Source organism: Pipistrellus kuhlii, unplaced genomic scaffold (genome assembly GCF_014108245.1).
Source record: "Pipistrellus kuhlii isolate mPipKuh1 unplaced genomic scaffold, mPipKuh1.p scaffold_m20_p_27, whole genome shotgun sequence".
Taxonomy (NCBI): Eukaryota; Metazoa; Chordata; class Mammalia; order Chiroptera; family Vespertilionidae; genus Pipistrellus; species Pipistrellus kuhlii.
Window position 1 is genome coordinate 2170001 of NW_023425526.1, and position 19078 is coordinate 2189078.

Below are 19078 nucleotides of genomic sequence, written 5' to 3' on the forward strand. Positions count from 1 at the left end.
ACAGGACCCCCCCTCTCACCTGCATCCCTTCCAGCCACAGCCCCCTCGCCGTCCTCCCGGCACCAGGCTGGGTGACCTCCGGGCCTTTGCACTGGCTGTGCCCGCCCCCCCCCAAACTGTGCCTGGCTGCCTCCCGGTCTGCGCAGACCTCGCCTCTCACTTCTCCCCCCGCCTGCCACTCGGAGCCCTTTGCCATTGTACTGATCTCCCGCATACCCAGCACTTCACTGTGTACTTATTTAAAGCCTCTTCTCCCACCAGAATGCAGGCAACCATCTTTCCCCTTTTGTCTCCTGATGAATCCCAAAGGCTGTAACAGTCCCGTCACAGAGAAACTGCCCAAACACCAGGCAGGGACCGGCGTGAGCCGGCCCGGCGAGGGCGAGGGCGAGGGCGAGGGCGGGCTACCAGCGAGCGTGCGGGGGCACTGCCGGGTTAGTGTGATCGGTTGTGACAGTAAGAGCTGAGGCCGAGGGAACACAAGTGAGACTGCAATTCCTTTAGATGGAGGTCGGCAAACTCTTTTCTGTAATCGGCCAGGTGGATAGGAATATTCTGGCCTCAGCGTGTGGCCTCTGCCGTGTCCCTGCGTTTGCCTCTCTTACAGCCCTCACACATGCAGAGCCACGCAGGGCCGGAGCCAGCGGCGGCAGTGCGCTGAGCCGCCTGGTCAGACAGCCAGCGGACTTCCTGTGGCCAGGAGCTGGGCCGGGGGACGGGGGGCAGCAGTGAGGGCCTCGGGGCTGGGACTCGGCCCTCACACGCAGTGCCAGCCCGGGCTAAGCACGCCATCGACACCCACTCCTCTGAGCCCCACAGGGCGCTGGAGGAAGTACTGTGACAGCCCTGGGTACAGACGAGGAAACTGAGGCCCAGACCAGCTAGGAGCCTGCTCAGGGTGTGCGTGTGAGGGTGTGCGGGGGCAGGCATGAGTGTGCGTGTGAGGGTGTGCAGGGGCAGGCATGAGTGTGTGTGTGAAGGTGTGCGGGTGCAGGCATGAGTGTGCGTGTGAGGGTGTGCAGGGGCAGGCATGAGTGTGTGTGTGAAGGTGTGCGGGTGCAGGCATGAGTGTGCGTGTGAGGGTGTGCGGGGGCAGGCATGAGTGTGTGTGTCAGGGTGTGCGGGGGGCAGGCATGAGTGTGCATGTCAGGTTGTGCGGATGCAGGCATGAGTGTGCGTGTGAGGGTGTGCGGGGGCAGGCATGAGTGTGTGTGTCAGGGTGTGCGGGGGACAGGCATGAGTGTGCGTGTCAGGTTGTGCGGGTGCAGGCATGAGTGTGCGTGTCAGGTTGTGCGGGTGCAGGCATGAGTGTGCGTGTGAGGGTGTGCGGGAGCAGGCATGAGTGTATGTGTCAGGTTGTGCGGGGGCAGGTGTGAGTGTGCTTGTGAGGGTGTGCGGGGGCAGGCGTGAGTGTGCGTGTGAGGGTGTGCGGGGGCAGGCGTGAGTGTGTGTGTGAGGGTGTGTGTGGGGAGGGCAGGCGTGAGTGTGCATGTCAGGGTGTGCTGTGCGTTGAGTGTGAGTGGGTGTCAGGGTGTGCTGCCTGTTGGGTGTGAGTGTGTCTATGAACATACAGAATGAGTATGAGCCCTGGCCGGGTAGCTGAGTTGGTTAGAGCATCATCCAAGGTTGCAGGTTCGATCCCCGGTCAGGATACATACAAGAGCCTGCCAATGAATGCATGAAAAAGTGGACAACTGATTTCTCTCCCCCTCTGCCCCCTGCTGCTCTCTCTCTCGAGTCCTAAGTAAAAGTGTGGTGGCAGTGAGCGTGCCCTCACAGCGGCACCCCCCGGGCGGACAGGGTGCCGGCCGCGCCCGCACCGCTCACTTCTTCCCGAGGAGGAACTTGTGCAGCGGCCCGCCGCCCGCCATCTCCATGATGAGCATCAGGGCCTCGGCCTGGCACACGCCGATGAGCCGCACGATGTAGGGGTTGTCCAGCTGGTGCATGATCTGCGCCTCCCGCATCATCTCGTCCCGGTCCGCCTTCTCCGTGCCGTGCTTCAGCACCTTGATGGCCACGTCGATCTGCTTCCTGCCCGGCGAGGCACCGTCAGCCCGCCTGCCGGGCCCTCGCGCCCCCTGCCGCCTCCCCCCGGCTGGGGCAGGACGCCGCGGTGCACCCGCTCTCCCTCCGGCCCAGCTCAGCCCGCGGCCGGGAGTGCGGAGGGCGAGGGGGCGAGGGGGCGGGGCACGGCCAGGTCCTCCCGGGCCCGCCCCTCTGCGGAGAGCGGCTCCTTCAAAGGCACCTCCCCTGGGCAGCCTGGGCCCAACGGGCGGGTGCAGGGGCTCAGGGGCCCCTACAGCTCCCCTGGGATCAGCGACTGCGGCCCCGCCCCTCCCCTGCCCACGCTGCTTCTCCCCCCTCGGTGCCGTCCCCACGGGCAACGTCCTCTCCCAAGTCCGTTTTCCCGGCAGGGGATGCCCCCCCCGCAGGCTGCCCCCCCCCCCCGCAGGCAGGGGATGCCCCCCCCGCAGGCTGCCCCCCGCCCCCGCAGGCAGGGATGCCCCCCCCGCAGGCTGCCCCCCCGCCCCCGCAGGCAGGGGATGCCCCCCCCCCGCAGGCAGGGGATGCCCCCCCGCAGGCTGCCCCCACCCCCGCAGGCAGGGCCCGGCGCCGGCCGTACTTGCGCATGCGGTAGACGCCCTGGCGCACGGAGCCGAAGTTGCCGCAGCCCAGCTCGATGTCCGCCACCAGCAGGTGGTCGCGCTTCAGGAAGAGCTTCTTGTCCTTGAGCTCCTCGGGGTCGCTGTACGGGCTCTCGTACACGCTCGTGTCCATGGGCAGGGGCCGCGGCCGCTCGGGGGACGCCAGGCGAGCTGGGCACACACAGGCGTGCACCCCGTCAGGAGGAGGGAAAGGGCAGGGGATGGGAGGGCAGGGAGCCTCAGTGCCCACAAGGGGCAGGGGCGTGCCACCCAGAGCATGTACAGCCAGGTGGGCCCCTGTGTGTGTGTGTGTGTTGTGTGTGTATGTGTGTGTACACACGTGTGCACTCCTGATCCCATTGGTGGGTGCACTGGGAAGTCACGTCCAACTGGACCCCAAAGGCTTGTGCATCTCTGTGCACATACAAGCATGTGTGCCCTGTGTGTTCACACACACCCATGCACACTCCCACCCGTGTCTGTGTGAGTAGCCATTGGTGTGCCAGCTGGAATGTGCACACCTGTGCCTGTGTGTACACTGACATGTATGCACCTACGTCCGTGCCCGTCCATGTCTCTGTAGGAACCAGGCAGCCATGTTTACAAGAGCTCCACAGATGAGCCTGTGTGCACACACAACCACGTATGTTCTCTGAGCACATGCGTGGGGAGACTGCATCCACACATATAGCACAGGAGCACGGCAGCGGGCGTGTAGGAGCGTGGCCTCTGGAGCCTGGGGGCCTGTCCAGTCTCGCCCCCCACTGCCTCCCGTGTGGCCGGAGAGCTGCTCCCTCCTGTCTCGGCTGTAAGTTGGGAATGACTGTGGCGCCTCCCTCAGTGTGCCAGGAGGACCCAGTGAGCCAGTGCACAGTGAGCTCCGAGTGCAACTGGCACACAGCAGGTGCTTCACAATGTGTGTCTGTGCCCTGGGCATCCAGGCGCGGCCACGGCTCTCCCCTGCACGTCTGCACACACCCATGGACGTGCAGGGTGGGCGTGATGGCGTGCCCATGCAGACAGCACAGTGTGTGCACAGGGCGCTCCCAGCCACCTGGCACACCCCGAGCCCGCCGGGACTGCCACCGCCGGCACCCCCGCCACACCCCGCTCTGGAGCCCACCTGGTTCGGGCGTGTATCCATCCGAGTTGAGGGTGTCGATCCGTCTCTGAGGCTATAGGTCAGGGCCACAGGGGTTAGTAGGGCCCACGTGAGGGCACCAGCCCCGCTCAGGGGACCCATATCCTCTGAGGATGCCCAGGGTCAGCAATGGGGTTCCTTCTCGCCCTGGGAACAGGACCCAGAGCCCCCACACCAGCTCCACCCAGAGACCCCAGCTCTGAGGTGCTGGCTGACTCACCTGGGTGAACGTGGACGGGTGGGCAGGGAGGGTGGGAGCTGCGGCCCCTGAGGGGACAGAGAGGGTGGTGAGGGGCTCAGGGCGGCGTCTCCCATGCCCCCCACCCCCCGTGGCCCCGCGAACCTGCGCTGGCGCTGGCGCTGGCGTTGGGGCAGGCCTCCTTCAGGCAGTAGATGAGCCCGTCCGCCTTCAGCTTCAGGTACTCCACCAGCTGCGGGGGCGGGCGTCAGCGCGGGCCTTCTCCGGAGCCTGGCCCCCACGGCCCCCCTCACACCGGGGGGCGTCAGCGCGGCCCTCCTCCGGAGCCTGGCCCCCACGGCCCCTCACACCGGGCGGCCCTCCTCCGGAGCCTGGGCCCCACGGCCCCTCACACCGGGGGGCGTCAGCGCGGCCCTCCTCCGGAGCCTGGGCCCCCACAGCCCCTCACACCGGGGGGCGTCAGCGCGGCCCTCCTCCAGAGCCTGGCACCCACGGCCCCTCACACCGGGGGGCGTCAGCGCGGCCCTCCTCCGGAGCCTGGCCCCCACGGCCCCTCACACCGGGGGGCGTCAGCGTGGCCCTCCTCCGGAGCCTGGGCCCCACGGCCCCTCACACCGGGGGGCGTCAGCGCGGCCCTCCTCCGGAGCCTGGCCCCCCACGGCCCCCTCACACCGGGGGGCGTCAGCACAGGCCTTCTCCCGGAGCCTGGGCCCACGGCCCCCCTCACCCCGGGCCCCCACGGCCCCTCACACCGGGGGGCGTCAGCGCGGCCCTCCTCCGGAGCCTGGGCCCCCACGGCACCCGTGGCCCCTCACACCGGGCCCCCACAGCCCCCCTCACACCGGGGGGCGTCAGCGCGGCCCTCCTCCGGAGCCTGGCCCCCACGGCCCCCTCATACCGGGGGGCCCTCCTCTGGAGCCTGGCCCCCACGGCCCCCCTCATACCGGGGGGCGTCAGCGCGGCCCTCCTCCGGAGCCTGGCCCCCACGGCCCCCCTCACACCGGGCCCCCACGGCCCCCCTCACACCGGGCCCCCACGGCCCCCCTCACACCGGGGGGCGTCAGCGCGGCCCTCCTCCGGAGCCGGGCCCCCACGGCCCCTCACACGGCGCTCACCTGCCACAGCGTGTCGAACTTGGTGCCCTCGGGGATGCAGTACTTGCCGGCCTTGTCCTGGCTGATGAGGTAGTGGTACACGGTCTTCCCGTAGACCATGGACAGCGCGAACGTGCCCTGCTCCTTCCGGGGCCTCAGCCTGGGGGACCAGGGGGGCGGTCACCATACACCCACCTGGGCCCGTCGCGGAGCCCCCAGCACACCCTCCGGGCTCGGCACCCCAGGGCCTGCGGAGGAGCGGCAGGGACCGGGGAGCCAGGACGGTCAGAGAGCAGAGAGACCCCACCCTCCCAGGGCAGCTGTGTGACGATTCCCACAGGAATACTGGGCCTCCCCCAGCACCCGCTCAGCCTTGCATGGCTGATCCTCAGCCTCCCACAGGGCACACTCAGCCTCCCGCAGGGCACACTCACCCAGCCTCACACAGGGCACACTCACCCAGCCTCCGCAGGGCACACTCAGCCTCCCACAGGGCACACTCACCCAGCCTCACACAGGGCACACTCACCCAGCCTCCACAGGGCACACTCACCCAGCCTCCTACAGGGACACTCAGCCTCCCACAGGGCACACTCACCCAGCCTCCACAGGGCACACTCAGCCTCCCACAGGGCACACCCAGCCTCCCACAGGGCACACTCACCCAGCCTCTGCAGGGCACACTCACCCAGCCTCCACAGGGCACACTCACCCAGCCTCCACAGGGCACACTCACCCAGCCTCCTACAGGGACACTCAGCCTCCCGCAGGGCACACTCACCCAGCCTCCTACAGGGACACTCAGCCTCCCGCAGGGCACACTCACCCAGCCTCCTACAGGGACCCTCAGCCTCCCGCAGGGCACACCCAGCCTCCAACAGGGCACACCCAGCCTCCCACAGGGCACACTCACCCAGCCTCCTACAGGGACCCTCAGCCTCCCGCAGGGCACACCCAGCCTTCCACAGGGCACACTCACCCAGCCTCCGCAGGGCACACTCACCCAGCCTCCACAGGGCACACTCACCCAGCCTCCACAGGGCACACTCACCCAGCCTCCGCAGGGCACACTCACCCAGCCTCCGCAGGGCACACTCACCCAGCCTCCGCAGGGCACACTCACCCAGCCTCCCGCAGGGCACACTCACCCAGCCTCCACAGGGCACACTCACCCAGCCTCCCGCAGGGCACACTCACCCAGCCTCCACAGGGCACACTCACCCAGCCTCCACAGGGCACACTCAGCCTCCCACAGGGCACACCCAGCCTCCCACAGGGCACACTCACCCAGCCTCTGCAGGGCACACTCACCCAGCCTCCACAGGGCACACTCACCCAGCCTCCACAGGGCACACTCACCCAGCCTCCCACAGGGCACACTCACCCAGCCTCCCACAGGGCACACTCACCCAGCCTCTGCAGGGCACACTCACCCGGCCTCCACAGGGCACACTCACCCAGCCTCCACAGGGCACACTCACCCAGCCTCCCACAGGGCACACTCACCCAGCCTCACACAGGGCACACTCACCCAGCCTCTGCAGGGCACACTCACCCAGCCTCCCACAGGGCACACTCACCCAGCCTCCACAGGGCACACTCACCCAGCCTCCACAGGGCACACTCAGCCTCCCGCAGGGCACACTCACCCAGCCTCCACAGGGCACACTCACCCAGCCTCCACAGGGCACACTCACCCAGCCTCCCACAGGGCACACTCACCCAGCCTCCTACAGGGACACCCAGCCTCCCACAGGGCACACTCACCCAGCCTCCCACAGGGCACACTCACCCAGCCTCCCACAGGGCACACACACCCAGCCTCCCACAGGGACACTCAGCCTCCACAGGGCACACTCACCCAGCCTCCCACAGGGCACACTCACCCAGCCTCCACAGGGCACACTCACCCAGCCTCCACAGGGCAACACTCAGCCAGCCTCACACAGGGCACACACACCCAGCCTCCCACAGGGACACTCAGCCTCCCGCAGGGCACACTCACCCAGCCTCTGCAGGGCACACTCACCCAGCCTCCTACAGGGACACTCAGCCTCACACAGGGCACACTCACCCAGCCTCCCACAGGGCACACCCACCCAGCCTCCGCAGGGCACACTCACCCAGCCTCCCACAGGCACACTCAGCCTCCGCAGGGCACACTCACCCAGCCTCCACAGGGCACACTCACCCAGCCTCCCACAGGGACACTCAGCCTCCGCAGGGCACACTCACCCAGCCTCCGCAGGGCACACTCACCCAGCCTCCGCAGGGCACACTCACCCAGCCTCCCAGGGCACACTCACCTCACCCAGCCTCCGCAGGGCACACTCACCCAGCCTCCGCAGGGCACACTCACCCAGCCTCCACAGGGCACACTCACCCAGCCTCCCGCAGGGCACACTCACCCAGCCTCCACAGGGCACACTCACCCAGCCTCCACAGGGCACACTCAGCCTCCCACAGGGCACACCCAGCCTCCCACAGGGCACACTCACCCAGCCTCCGCAGGGCACACTCACCCAGCCTCCACAGGGCACCACTCACCCAGCCTCCACAGGGCACACTCACCCAGCCTCCCACAGGGCACACTCACCCAGCCTCCCACAGGGCACACTCACCCAGCCTCTGCAGGGCACACTCACCCGGCCTCCACAGGGCACACTCACCCAGCCTCCCACAGGGCACACTCACCCAGCCTCCGCAGGGCACACTCACCCGCCTCCACAGGGCACACTCACCCAGCCTCCCACAGGGCACACTCACCCAGCCTCCGCAGGGCACACTCACCCAGCCTCCACAGGGCACACTCACCCAGCCTCCCACAGGGCACACTCACCCAGCCTCACACAGGGCACACTCACCCAGCCTCTGCAGGGCACACTCACCCAGCCTCCCACAGGGCACACTCAGCCAGCCTCCACAGGGCACACCCACCCAGCCTCCACAGGGCACACTCAGCCTCCCGCAGGGCACACTCACCCAGCCTCCACAGGGCACACTCACCCAGCCTCCACAGGGCACACTCACCCAGCCTCCCACAGGGCACACTCACCCAGCCTCCTACAGGGACACCCAGCCTCCCACAGGGCACACTCACCCAGCCTCCCACAGGGCACACTCACCCAGCCTCCCACAGGGCACACTCACCCAGCCTCCCACAGGACACTCAGCCTCCCACAGGGCACACTCACCCAGCCTCCCACAGGGCACACTCACCCAGCCTCCACAGGGCACACTCACCCAGCCTCCACAGGGCACACTCAGCCAGCCTCACACAGGGCACACACACCCAGCCTCCCACAGGGACACTCAGCCTCCCGCAGGGCACACTCACCCAGCCTCCGCAGGGCACACTCACCCAGCCTCCTACAGGGACACCCAGCCTCACACAGGGCACACTCACCCAGCCTCACACAGGGCACACTCACCCAGCCTCCGCAGGGCACACTCACCCAGCCTCCCACAGGGCACACTCAGCCTCCGCAGGGCACACTCACCCAGCCTCCACAGGGCACACTCACCCAGCCTCCCACAGGGACACTCAGCCTCCGCAGGGCACACTCACCCAGCCTCCGCAGGGCACACTCACCCAGCCTCCGCAGGGCACACTCAGCCTCCACAGGACACACTCACCCAGCCTCCGCAGGGCACACTCACCCAGCCTCCGCAGGGCACACTCACCCAGCCTCCGCAGGGCACACTCACCCAGCCTCCCGCAGGGCACACTCACCCAGCCTCCACAGGGCACACTCACCCAGCCTCCCGCAGGGCACACTCACCCAGCCTCCACAGGGCACACTCACCCAGCCTCCACAGGCACACTCAGCCTCCCACAGGGCACACCCAGCCTCCCACAGGGCACACTCACCCAGCCTCTGCAGGGCACACTCACCCAGCCTCCACAGGGCACACTCACCCAGCCTCCACAGGGCACACTCACCCAGCCTCCCACAGGGCACACTCACCCAGCCTCCCACAGGGCACACTCACCCAGCCTCTGCAGGGCACACTCACCCGGCCTCCACAGGGCACACTCACCCAGCCTCCCACAGGGCACACTCACCCAGCCTCCGCAGGGCACACTCACCCGGCCTCCACAGGGCACACTCACCCAGCCTCCCACAGGGCACACTCACCCAGCCTCCGCAGGGCACACTCACCCAGCCTCCACAGGGCACACTCACCCAGCCTCCCACAGGGCACACTCACCCAGCCTCACACAGGGCACACTCACCCAGCCTCTGCAGGGCACACTCACCCAGCCTCCCACAGGGCACACTCAGCCAGCCTCCACAGGGCACACTCACCCAGCCTCCACAGGGCACACTCAGCCTCCCGCAGGGCACACTCACCCAGCCTCCACAGGGCACACTCACCCAGCCTCCACAGGGCACACTCACCCAGCCTCCCACAGGGCACACTCACCCAGCCTCCTACAGGGACACCCAGCCTCCCACAGGGCACACTCACCCAGCCTCCCACAGGGCACACTCACCCAGCCTCCCACAGGGCACACACACCCAGCCTCCCACAGGGACACTCAGCCTCCCACAGGGCACACTCACCCAGCCTCCCACAGGGCACACTCACCCAGCCTCCACAGGGCACACTCACCCAGCCTCCACAGGGCACACTCAGCCAGCCTCACACAGGGCACACACACCCAGCCTCCCACAGGGACACTCAGCCTCCCGCAGGGCACACTCACCCAGCCTCCGCAGGGCACACTCACCCAGCCTCCTACAGGGACACCCAGCCTCACACAGGGCACACTCACCCAGCCTCACACAGGGCACACTCACCCAGCCTCTGCAGGGCACACTCACCCAGCCTCCCACAGGGCACACTCACCCAGCCTCCCACAGGGACACTCAGCCTCCGCAGGGCACACTCACCCAGCCTCCACAGGGCACACTCACCCAGCCTCCCACAGGGACACTCAGCCTCCGCAGGGCACACTCACCCAGCCTCCGCAGGGCACACTCACCCAGCCTCCGCAGGGCACACTCACCCAGCCTCCACAGGGCACACTCACCCAGCCTCCCACAGGGACACTCAGCCTCTGCAGGGCACACTCACCCAGCCTCCGCAGGGCACACTCACCCAGCCTCCCGCAGGGCACACTCAGCCTCCCGCAGGGCACACTCACCCAGCCTCCGCAGGGCACACTCACCCAGCCTCCCACAGGGCACACTCGCTCAGCCACAGAGGACTCTTGGCCAGCATGGAAGGCTCCTGGCCACCTATGGTGGACACAGAGCCACTCACAGCGGACACACAGGCCTACACAGGTGGACTTAGGACCATTCTCAGGGAAAGTCTCGTCCACACGTAGAGACAAAGGTAAGCACAGCCCTGTGGCGAGGTCATGGGACACCCCGCGCAGACAGAGCGAGTCACTGCCACCACCATTACCACCCGTTGTAACAGACCAACCTGCGGCAGAATGAGATCCTTGATTGTCCTCTGCTGGAAATTTGCCAAAATAAGATATTTTGAGCCCTCAAAGATGGTGCCTGTGTGCATGAGAGCACGTCTACCCACACACACCTCACACAACTGGCCACTGTGGGGCACACGTGGGAGGGGTCCGGCTTCAGTCAGACTCCCGAAGGGGACATCCAGAAGAGGGGAAGAATCATTAACAATGTACACTGACGGCCCTTCTCAGGGTCTAGTTTGCTTTCACAGTGAAATCAAACAGCCACAGATGCTGCAGTTACGCAGAAAGGCAGCCGGCGTCGGCAGCAAACGGCACTGGGGACAATTTCCCATCTCTGTGGTCAGTGGTGGGGTGGCCTGCATGGATGCATCTCTATCACACCCTGCACCCTGACCTCAGGCCCAGACCAGTTCCGGGCACGACCCAGGCCTCGAGACCTCCAGGCCTGTTTGAGGGTCTGTGCCCAGCGTTGGCCTTCAGCCTGACTCTCCACATGCGGAGAAAGCAGTGGGTGACCCAGGAGCCACCGTTTCTGCCGCAGCACGCCCCGCCTCTCTCCGGCAGGTGGGCTCCCTGGAGCTGCTTCAGGCCTCTGGACATTCCCCAGCATCCGTTGCTGTCCCTCAGCATGCCACTACTCCGACTGCTCCTGCACCTCAGCTCCAGCCTCAGTCTCTCTCCTGGACCAGGTCCTCCCTCCTCCAGCCTCACCCTCCACGGCCAGCTGGTCCTCCGCCTCTGAGCCTCCAAGCCAGCGTGCCCTCCAGAGCGCCTGTCATCACGACAGGCCTGCTGGTGCTAAAAGCCATGGGCCCTGGTTCTCCGGAGATGCCTCCTATCCAATAGACGGGTAACACGAAGCCTGTCCTAACCTCTGTGTCAATGCAAAATCTCTGCCAGTGTTCCCTTTGGGCAATGGAATTCCTTGTCAGACATCCTCCATGGAAGGTTAAGGTATGAAACAAGTCAAAGCTGCACTGGGCCCTAGCTGAAGTGGCTCGTTTGGTTTGGCATCATCCTGGGCACCAAAAGGTTGCTGGTTGGATTCCTGGTCAGGGCACATACCTGGGTCTTGGGCTTGATCCCCAGTAGGGGGGCATGCAGGAGACAGCCAGTCAATGCTCTCACATCGGTGTTTCTCTCTCTCTCTCTCTCTCTCTCTCTCTCTCTCTCTCTCTGGTAGTGGTGGTGATGGTGGCAGTAACGGTGGTGATAATGGTGGTGGTGATGGTGTCGGTGATGGTTGTAATGGTTGTTGTTATGATGGTGGTGATGGTGATGGTGATGGTGGTGGTGATGGTTATGGTAATGGTTATGGTAATGTGATGGTGGTGGTGGTGGTGGTGGTGGTGGTGAAGGTTGTGATGATGGTGATGGTGGTTATGGAGATGGTGGTGGTGATGGTGGTGATGGTGGTGATGGTGGTAGTGGTGGTGGTGATGGTGCTGGTGGTGATGGAGGTGGTGGTGGTGGTGATAATGGTCATGATGATGGTGATGGTGGTTGTGATGGTGATGATGGTGATGGTGGTGGTGATGGTGGTGATGGTAGTGGTGGTTATGGTGGTGATGGTGATGGTGGTGGTGGTGGTGGTTGTGATGGTGGTGGTTGTGGTGATGGTGATGGTGGTGGTGATGGTCGTGATGGTGGTGATAATAGTGGTGGTGGTGATGGTGGCTGTGATGGTGATAGTGGAGGTGGTGGTTATGGAGATAGTGGTGATGGTGGTGGTGATGGTGGTGGTGATGGTAATGGAGGAGGTGGTGGTGATAGTGGTAATGGTGATGGTGGTGATGGTGGTGATGGTGGTAGTGATGGTGGTGATGGTGGTGGTGGTGGTGGTGATGGTGGTGGTGGTGGTGGTGATGGTGGTGATGGTGGTGGTGATGGTGGTGATGGTGGTGGTGGTGATGGTGGTGGTGGTGGTGGTGGTGGTGGTGGTGGTGATGGTGGTGGTGGTGGTAGTGGTGGTGGTGGTGGTGATGGTGGTGGTGGTGGTGGTGGTGATGGTGGTGGTGGTGGTGGTGGTGATGGTGGTGATGGTGGTGGTGGTGGTGGTGATGGTGGTGATGGTGGTGGTGGTGGTGGTTGTGATGGTGATGGTGACTGGGGCCACTGCACAGCTGCAGTCCTCCGGGGTGTAATGGTAACTCGGCTGCGGCATGGCTGCTCAGGGCTCTCTGAGGGCCCACTACAGCATCCCTGGCCTTTGTCCTCGCATTTCCACCTGCCAGATCCCCTGTCTCCCAGAGAGCCACCGGCTCACCGCTCACCTCTTGGGTCTTCGCTGGGAAGCCACAGGCAGCAAAGGCCTTCTGGCCCCTGCTCTCACCCTCCCACCTGTACAGCGCCCGCCCGCCCCCTGACACACACTCTTCATTGGCTCTTTCTGTCTCCCTGCTCCACAGGATGGGACGGGCTGTCTGCTTTGTTCACTGCCGGTCCTCGGAGCCTGCACAGGTAGGGGTTCAGTCACTGTGTGCTGAGTGAAGGAGGAACGCCACCTGCTTGCCACACGTCCCAGCTGGCAAGTGGCAGACTCTGGATCCCGCCCAGGCGGCCCAGCTATGGCCCGAACACCCCGCTGCTTCCCACAGAAGGCCCCACACACCGAGCCGCCCAGCCCGGCCCCACATACAGGAACTTGCCGTCGGTCTGCGAGCTGGCATAGAGTTTGCGCTCGGCCTCCTCGCGCGTCAGGTTGCTGTGGTACCAGGGCATCCGCTCGTGGGCCGTGGTGGCGATGAGCTTCTCCACCTGCGGCGCCTGGCTCAGGATGGCCTGCTCCAGCGCCTCGCCCTGGGGCCCGTGGCAGGGGCACTGGTCAGTGACGGCAAAGCGCGGCCAGGAACCTGTGTCCATCTCCTCCACCCCCCCCCCAGGTCCCTCCCAACCCCGGGCCCAGGGCCGAGCCCCCAGTCCTCTCTGGCTGGAGGTCGGACACTGGCAGTGGAGCACCCTGACTAATGCAGGGGATCAAAGACCACCGCCCACTGCCTACCCTCCGCCCAAGCCTCGCCTGGTCCCGGTCCAGAGCCACCTCTCCCTTCCTTCCCGCAGTCAGGCCCCCTCAGAGGTCACTCCCAGGGGGCCCAGCCCTCCAGCTCCCAAACCTGAGCACGGCTGCAAACGGCGGGCTGGCTGAGGGGCCCCCTCCCCGCTCCGAGCCCCCGCCCCGGCGGCCTCACCTCCAGCTTCCAGGTCTGGCGCACGTAGTCGCGCACCATGGCGTCGCGCAGGCAGTCGAAGACGCCGGGCTGCGGCTCCAGGCCGGACGGCCGGTTGCACGGCTTGCGCAGGGCGCAGGGCAGCCCGTCGGGGTCCCGGGAGTAGAACTCGCAGAGCTCGGCGGGCCCGCAGTGCGCCTTGCCGCCCGCGATGGCGTAGGTGCCGTTGAGCTGGCGCTCGATGGAGAAGTGGTGGAAGCGCACGTCGTGCACCAGCGACAGCACGTAGCCGCCCAGCGAGCGCAGGCACTGGCGCAGCAGGAACAGCCCGTCCGCCATGCCCGCCAGCTTCAGGTGCTCCTCCGCCTCGGCGCGCGAGATGCTGCCGTAGAAGAAGGGCAGGTGCGCGGCGGGGTCCGGCATGGCCGCCAGCCCTGCGGGCAGAGCAGGCGTCAGGCCTCGCCGCTTCCTGAGCGCAGGCCCGGCCCGGACACAGCGGAGAGAGGACACCGGAGGAGCCCCGCCTGCTGGGCCCACATCGGGGGTCCCAGGTCCGCCCCTGGCTCTGCAGAGACCCTGTACGGGGAGCCAGGCACCCGCGCGGGGTCACGCACACCTGGACCCACTCCTTCATCCCCAAACACGGGTTGAATCTCTGTTGTGCGTCAGGTGGAGCTGGGACAGGGACGAAAAGACAGATGGGGCCCCGCCGTCCTGAAACGGCAGTCTGCGGGGAGGGATGCAGTAAGCAGGACAGGGGAGAGGAACAATGGCACGGCGGGTCAGTGTTATAGAGGAAACCTTGGAAGACGCCTCCTATTGTTGCTTCATTAACTGCCGCTGGGATGGCCTCCGTCTGAGAGGCAGAGAGGCAGGTCTGAGAGGAGCTGAGGGGGGCGGCTAACTTCCCCTGAGGCGTGAGGAGAGCAGGCGGCAGAGGGAACAGCCCCTGCAGAGGCCCTGAAGCCCAGCAGGGTCTGCCCATCAGAGGACCCTTACTGAGCCCTCCTCCCGGCCCCCCACTCCCCAAAGCACCAGGCATTCCTCCTGGGCTCTGCCCCCTGCCTTCCCAGACAAGTTTCCAGAACACACACATTCGCCAGGGGTCAGCTCAACATTCAGGGTTTAACTCGGATGCAAACTTCCATAGAGCCATTGAACACAGCGAGGCGTGTGGCGGGAAGTATGATCGCATATGGGGAGACAGAATGAAGGCTATTTAGGTAAATAGGAACCTGGTTTGGCAAATAACCTAAAATGATCTACCGTCAGCTTTCTGGGGTGACGATGCTGGACGCTGGATTCCACGGGATTCTGAAATCCTTTAACTGAGAATGTACACTTAAGATTTGTTCACTTCATTGTATTTGGACCCCTCAGGAACAAAGAGCCATAGAATATTAAACCCTAGTTAGTGATCTGTGTGCAGAATTGTGTAGGTGGGTACCGATGCCCGCCGTTTACGTAAAGGCCGTCCAGACAACGGCACGCTGACGGAGGGCGGGTGGTGGGCACAGCCTGTCAGTCACAGCGGCTCCGCAGTCCGGCAGATAGATCAGCAGGGACTGAGCCACTGCTGCCGAGGACACACAGGGCAGGCTCCTTCCAGCCTCTGGTCACGTTTCCACAAACCGAACAGGACACACCCTTGCAAGATGCCTCCTATTATTGACTCATTAACACTGAACGCCCAGCCAACAGCACGGAAGCTCACCTAACCCGCTCTTTTCCCTCAGGGGCCTCCCCGCCACCCTGCACTGGGAACACCGGCAGCATGTGGGGCCATTAAACAGCGACATCACCCACCAGCGGCACAAAAACGAGGCTCGCTTCCGGTGTGACGGCTGAAAGGGAAGGCAGAGCTACCTGCTCCGGCCAGCGGGTGTGCGCTGATAATGCTGACAAATGACCTCCCACCGCAGTGTCACTCAGGGGCCCGGCAAGGCCCCCGGCACAGGCTGTGCTCAGAGCAGGGCGGGGGCCTTTCTCAGTGAGCAGATGTCCGCAGGCGCAAAGAAAGCCCAGTGGACTGAGAAAGGCTGGGCTCTGGGTCCGAGAGGAAGATCGGCCAGTCCTCGCACCAACAGGCGCTCGGAAACTGCACTTTAAGTGAAATGATATGTAAGGACCCCGTTTTACCACGGGTTAATGGCTGTCAACGGAGCTCATGTGGCGCATTTGTGATTACAAAAACACCACCAAAATTCTAAACAAAGACCCAAAACTCTTCTAGCATTAAGCATTGACCCTGGCCAGGTAGGTCTGTTGGTTAGAGCAGTGGTCAGCAAACTGCAGCTCAGGAACCACATGTGGCTTTTTAGCCCCTTGAGTGTGGCTCTTCCACAAAATACCACATGCGGGCACCACATGCGGGCACGCATGTCAGTGCAATTGAAACTCCGCGGCCCATGCGCAGAAGTCGGTTTTTGGCTCTCAAAAGAAATGTCAATCGTTGTACTGTTGATATTTGGCTCTGTTGACTAATGAGTTTGCCGACCACTGGGTCAGAGTGTCACCCCGATTCACCAAGGCTGTGGGCTCAACTCCCAGTCAAGACACATACAAGGCACAACCAATTAATGCATCTCTCTCTCAAATCAATAAATAACAGTTAAAAAGCCAATAACATTGAATTAAATGGGAGCCAGGCATACAGTTCAGAGCGGTGAGTAAAACCGGGTGTGCGAGCTCTTTCCCAGCCTGCTGAGGCCAGTCAGGGCCCTGGGACTCAGTGCCCACTGGCAGCTCGGGCGCCAGGGGCCCGCCCTGCCATCCCAGGCCGCGCACACACACTCACTCAGACCGGGACAGGCCGGACCTCTCACGTGCTCGTCTGGGATGTGGGAGGAAGTGGGGATCTCTGGAGAAAACCCGTACAGACAGCTGGGCTGAGAAACATTTTTTCTACATATTTTTTCAGTATTATAGCAAAACAACATTGAACGAAAAACCACGTTATTTGGGGATCTGCCCTGCTGATGGGAGTCATTCGGGAGAGGCTTGGGTAGGCGGCTGGAGGAGGGGCCAGAACTGACTTTCTAACCAGGCTGTTCTGAGCCGGGTCGGGAGGGCCCGGTCAGAGGGGTGATGGACCAGGCCTGCAGACACGGTCACCATGCTACCGGAGGGTTAGCCGAGCCAGGACGGCTCCCGGGGAAATGGGAACGGACACTCACACGACACCTGCGCAGGACCTGAGCGCCCCCTGCTCAGGATCGCCTAAACCAGAGCCACGCAAGTGAGCGGATTAACAGAGGGGCGTCTCCACACGGGGTACACTCAGCACCCCGACGGAACGGGGTGCTGGTACACCCAGCACCAGGGGTGAGCCAGGCCCCAAACTGCAGCTGTGAGATTCCACTCAAAGCTGGGTCGTTGGAGATGCATCGGAGGCTGCCAGAGGCTGGGCCAGGGGCCGGGGCAGGACTGACACACCAGGCACTAAAAACAACTGGAATAGGGAGCAGGGGGCTCCCCTTCTTGACTCCAACCCTCTCCCCCAGCCTCAGGGTCTCCCCCTGTCCCCCAAAAGCTGAGCTCCAGGCTCCGGAGCACTGCTGTCACCACCGGAGGGCGCCAGGCGAGGCGTTCCCCTCCCGGATGCTGGGCCCTGAGTCCCGCTGACACCATGCCTCTCTCTTGCTGCCCCTCTCTGATGGTTTCTCCTTTCTCCCCTCCGCAGCCCTGGTCCCTTATTTGGCCACCTCGTCTGTGGCTAACCACTCGGCCACACACACCGGCCCAGGCCAGCTCTCTGCTGAGCCAGTGGTGCTGCCCTCACCTCCTTTGGTCTCTACCCGCTGTTTCTATTAATAAAGCTGAGATCCACATCTCACTCACGTGGTGCCTGTGGCTGGCTGAACCCCACCGTCTGTCTCCCCCACGAACGGAACAAGTTGCTTTTAGGCGATGCCTGCCCCAGGCCCCCCTTAGGAACCTCGGTGCTCCCTCCTGCCTCCTCCACTGGCTCTAACTGAGCTCTCAGCCCACGCTCTGGCCCACCGGGCGGCGCTGGGAGCCTTCCTTCAAGTTCACCTCCATGCTTATCCCAGTGCCGTGCCCTGTGGGCCTCCTCCCCCTCCGCTCCACTTCCCAGCCCAGCCAGCCCGCCTCACAGACTCCCACAGAGCCAAGGACACATGACCAGGCAGCCAGGTGGGGGCTGTTGGAGAGGAGGGTGGGGCTGTAGGTGAGGAGGGTGGGGCTGTAGGTGAGGAGGGTGGGGCTGTAGGTGAAGAGGGTGGGGCTGTCAGAGAGGAGGGTGGGGCTGTGGGAGAGGAGGGTGGGGCTGTAGGTGAGGAGGTGGGGCTGTCGGTGAGGAGGGTGGGGCTGTCGGTGAGGAGGGTGGGGCTGTCGGTGAGGAGGGTGGAGCTGTGGGAGAGGAGGGTGGGGCTGTCGGTGAACAGGGTGGGGCTGTCGGTGAGGAGGGGGGGCTGTGGGAGATGAGGGTGGGGCTGTCGGTGAGCAGGGTGGGGCTGTAGGTGAGGAGGGTGGGGCTGTGGGAGAGGAGGGTGGGGCTGTCGGTGAGGAGGGTGGGGCTGTGGGAGAGGAGGGTGGGGCTGTCGGTGAGGAGGGTGGGGCTGTGGGAGAGGAGGGTGGGGCTGTAGGTGAGGAGGGTGGGGCTGTAGGTGAGGAGGGTGGGCTGTAGTGAGGAGGGTGGGGCTGTCGGTGAGGAGGGTGGGGCTGTCGGTGAGGAGGGTGAGAGGAGGGTGGGGCTGTCGGTGAGGAGGGTGGGGCTGTAGGTGAGGAGGGTGGGCTGTAGTGAGGAGGGTGGGGCTGTCGGTGAGGAGGGTGGGGCTGTCGGTGAGGACGGTGGGCTGTCCGGGACAGTGAGGGGGAGGCGCGGGCTGGGTGGGGGAGGGTGATCTTGTCTCTGGGCAGGAAGCTGTGGTGGGAAACTGTCAGCAGCACAGTTAGACGCTCCTCCCTGAGCGGAGGCCGCAGGTGCAGCCGGGAGGCCATAGGGGCTCCTGCAGAGCGGGGTGCGGAGCGGCTGGCCTGGGGGCTCAGGCAGCCCATGAGCCATGACTGGCCACCGTGGGCCGGGCCCAGGTGTCCCAGAGACAGGAGTGTTCTGTCTCATCCCAGCGTCAGTCACTGCCAACAGCGACACCAGCTCCGGCACCGGGCCGCCCGCAGCTCGGGTGCCTGCTCTGGGGCAGGGCCCAGGTGCTCTGGCTGAGCCGTGTCCCCAGGCCCATGGCTTTCCTGGGAGGACCCCCCCGGGCCCCATGGCTTTCCTGGGAGCACCCCCAGGGCCCTCCCCACCGCGCCCTGCGGGGCCGCCAGCAGCCTCCCCTTGAGCATGTGAGCTCCTTGGGGTTCAGAGGCCTAACTGCCTTCCCAGAGGGCACAGCTCCGGAGACCAGGGACCGGCCTGGCC

General features: G+C 65.0%; 1 protein-coding gene across 1 annotated transcript in view; it reads right to left on the reverse strand.

The window, feature by feature from the left end:
- Positions 1–14127, reverse strand: part of LOC118727895 (tyrosine-protein kinase ZAP-70) — a 30106-nt gene extending 15979 nt beyond the window's left edge. Inside the window, exons 1-8 of the mRNA XM_036453912.2 lie at positions 13717–14127; positions 13167–13327; positions 5104–5242; positions 4133–4220; positions 4010–4056; positions 3772–3823; positions 2627–2819; positions 1828–2034 (exon numbers count right to left, since the gene is read on the reverse strand). Of these exons, the coding sequence (XP_036309805.1) occupies positions 1828–2034; positions 2627–2819; positions 3772–3823; positions 4010–4056; positions 4133–4220; positions 5104–5242; positions 13167–13327; positions 13717–14118 (1289 nt within the window). The 5' untranslated portion in view covers positions 14119–14127. The remainder of the gene's footprint in view (positions 1–1827; positions 2035–2626; positions 2820–3771; positions 3824–4009; positions 4057–4132; positions 4221–5103; positions 5243–13166; positions 13328–13716) is intronic.
- Between the last annotated feature and the right edge of the window lie 4951 nt (positions 14128–19078).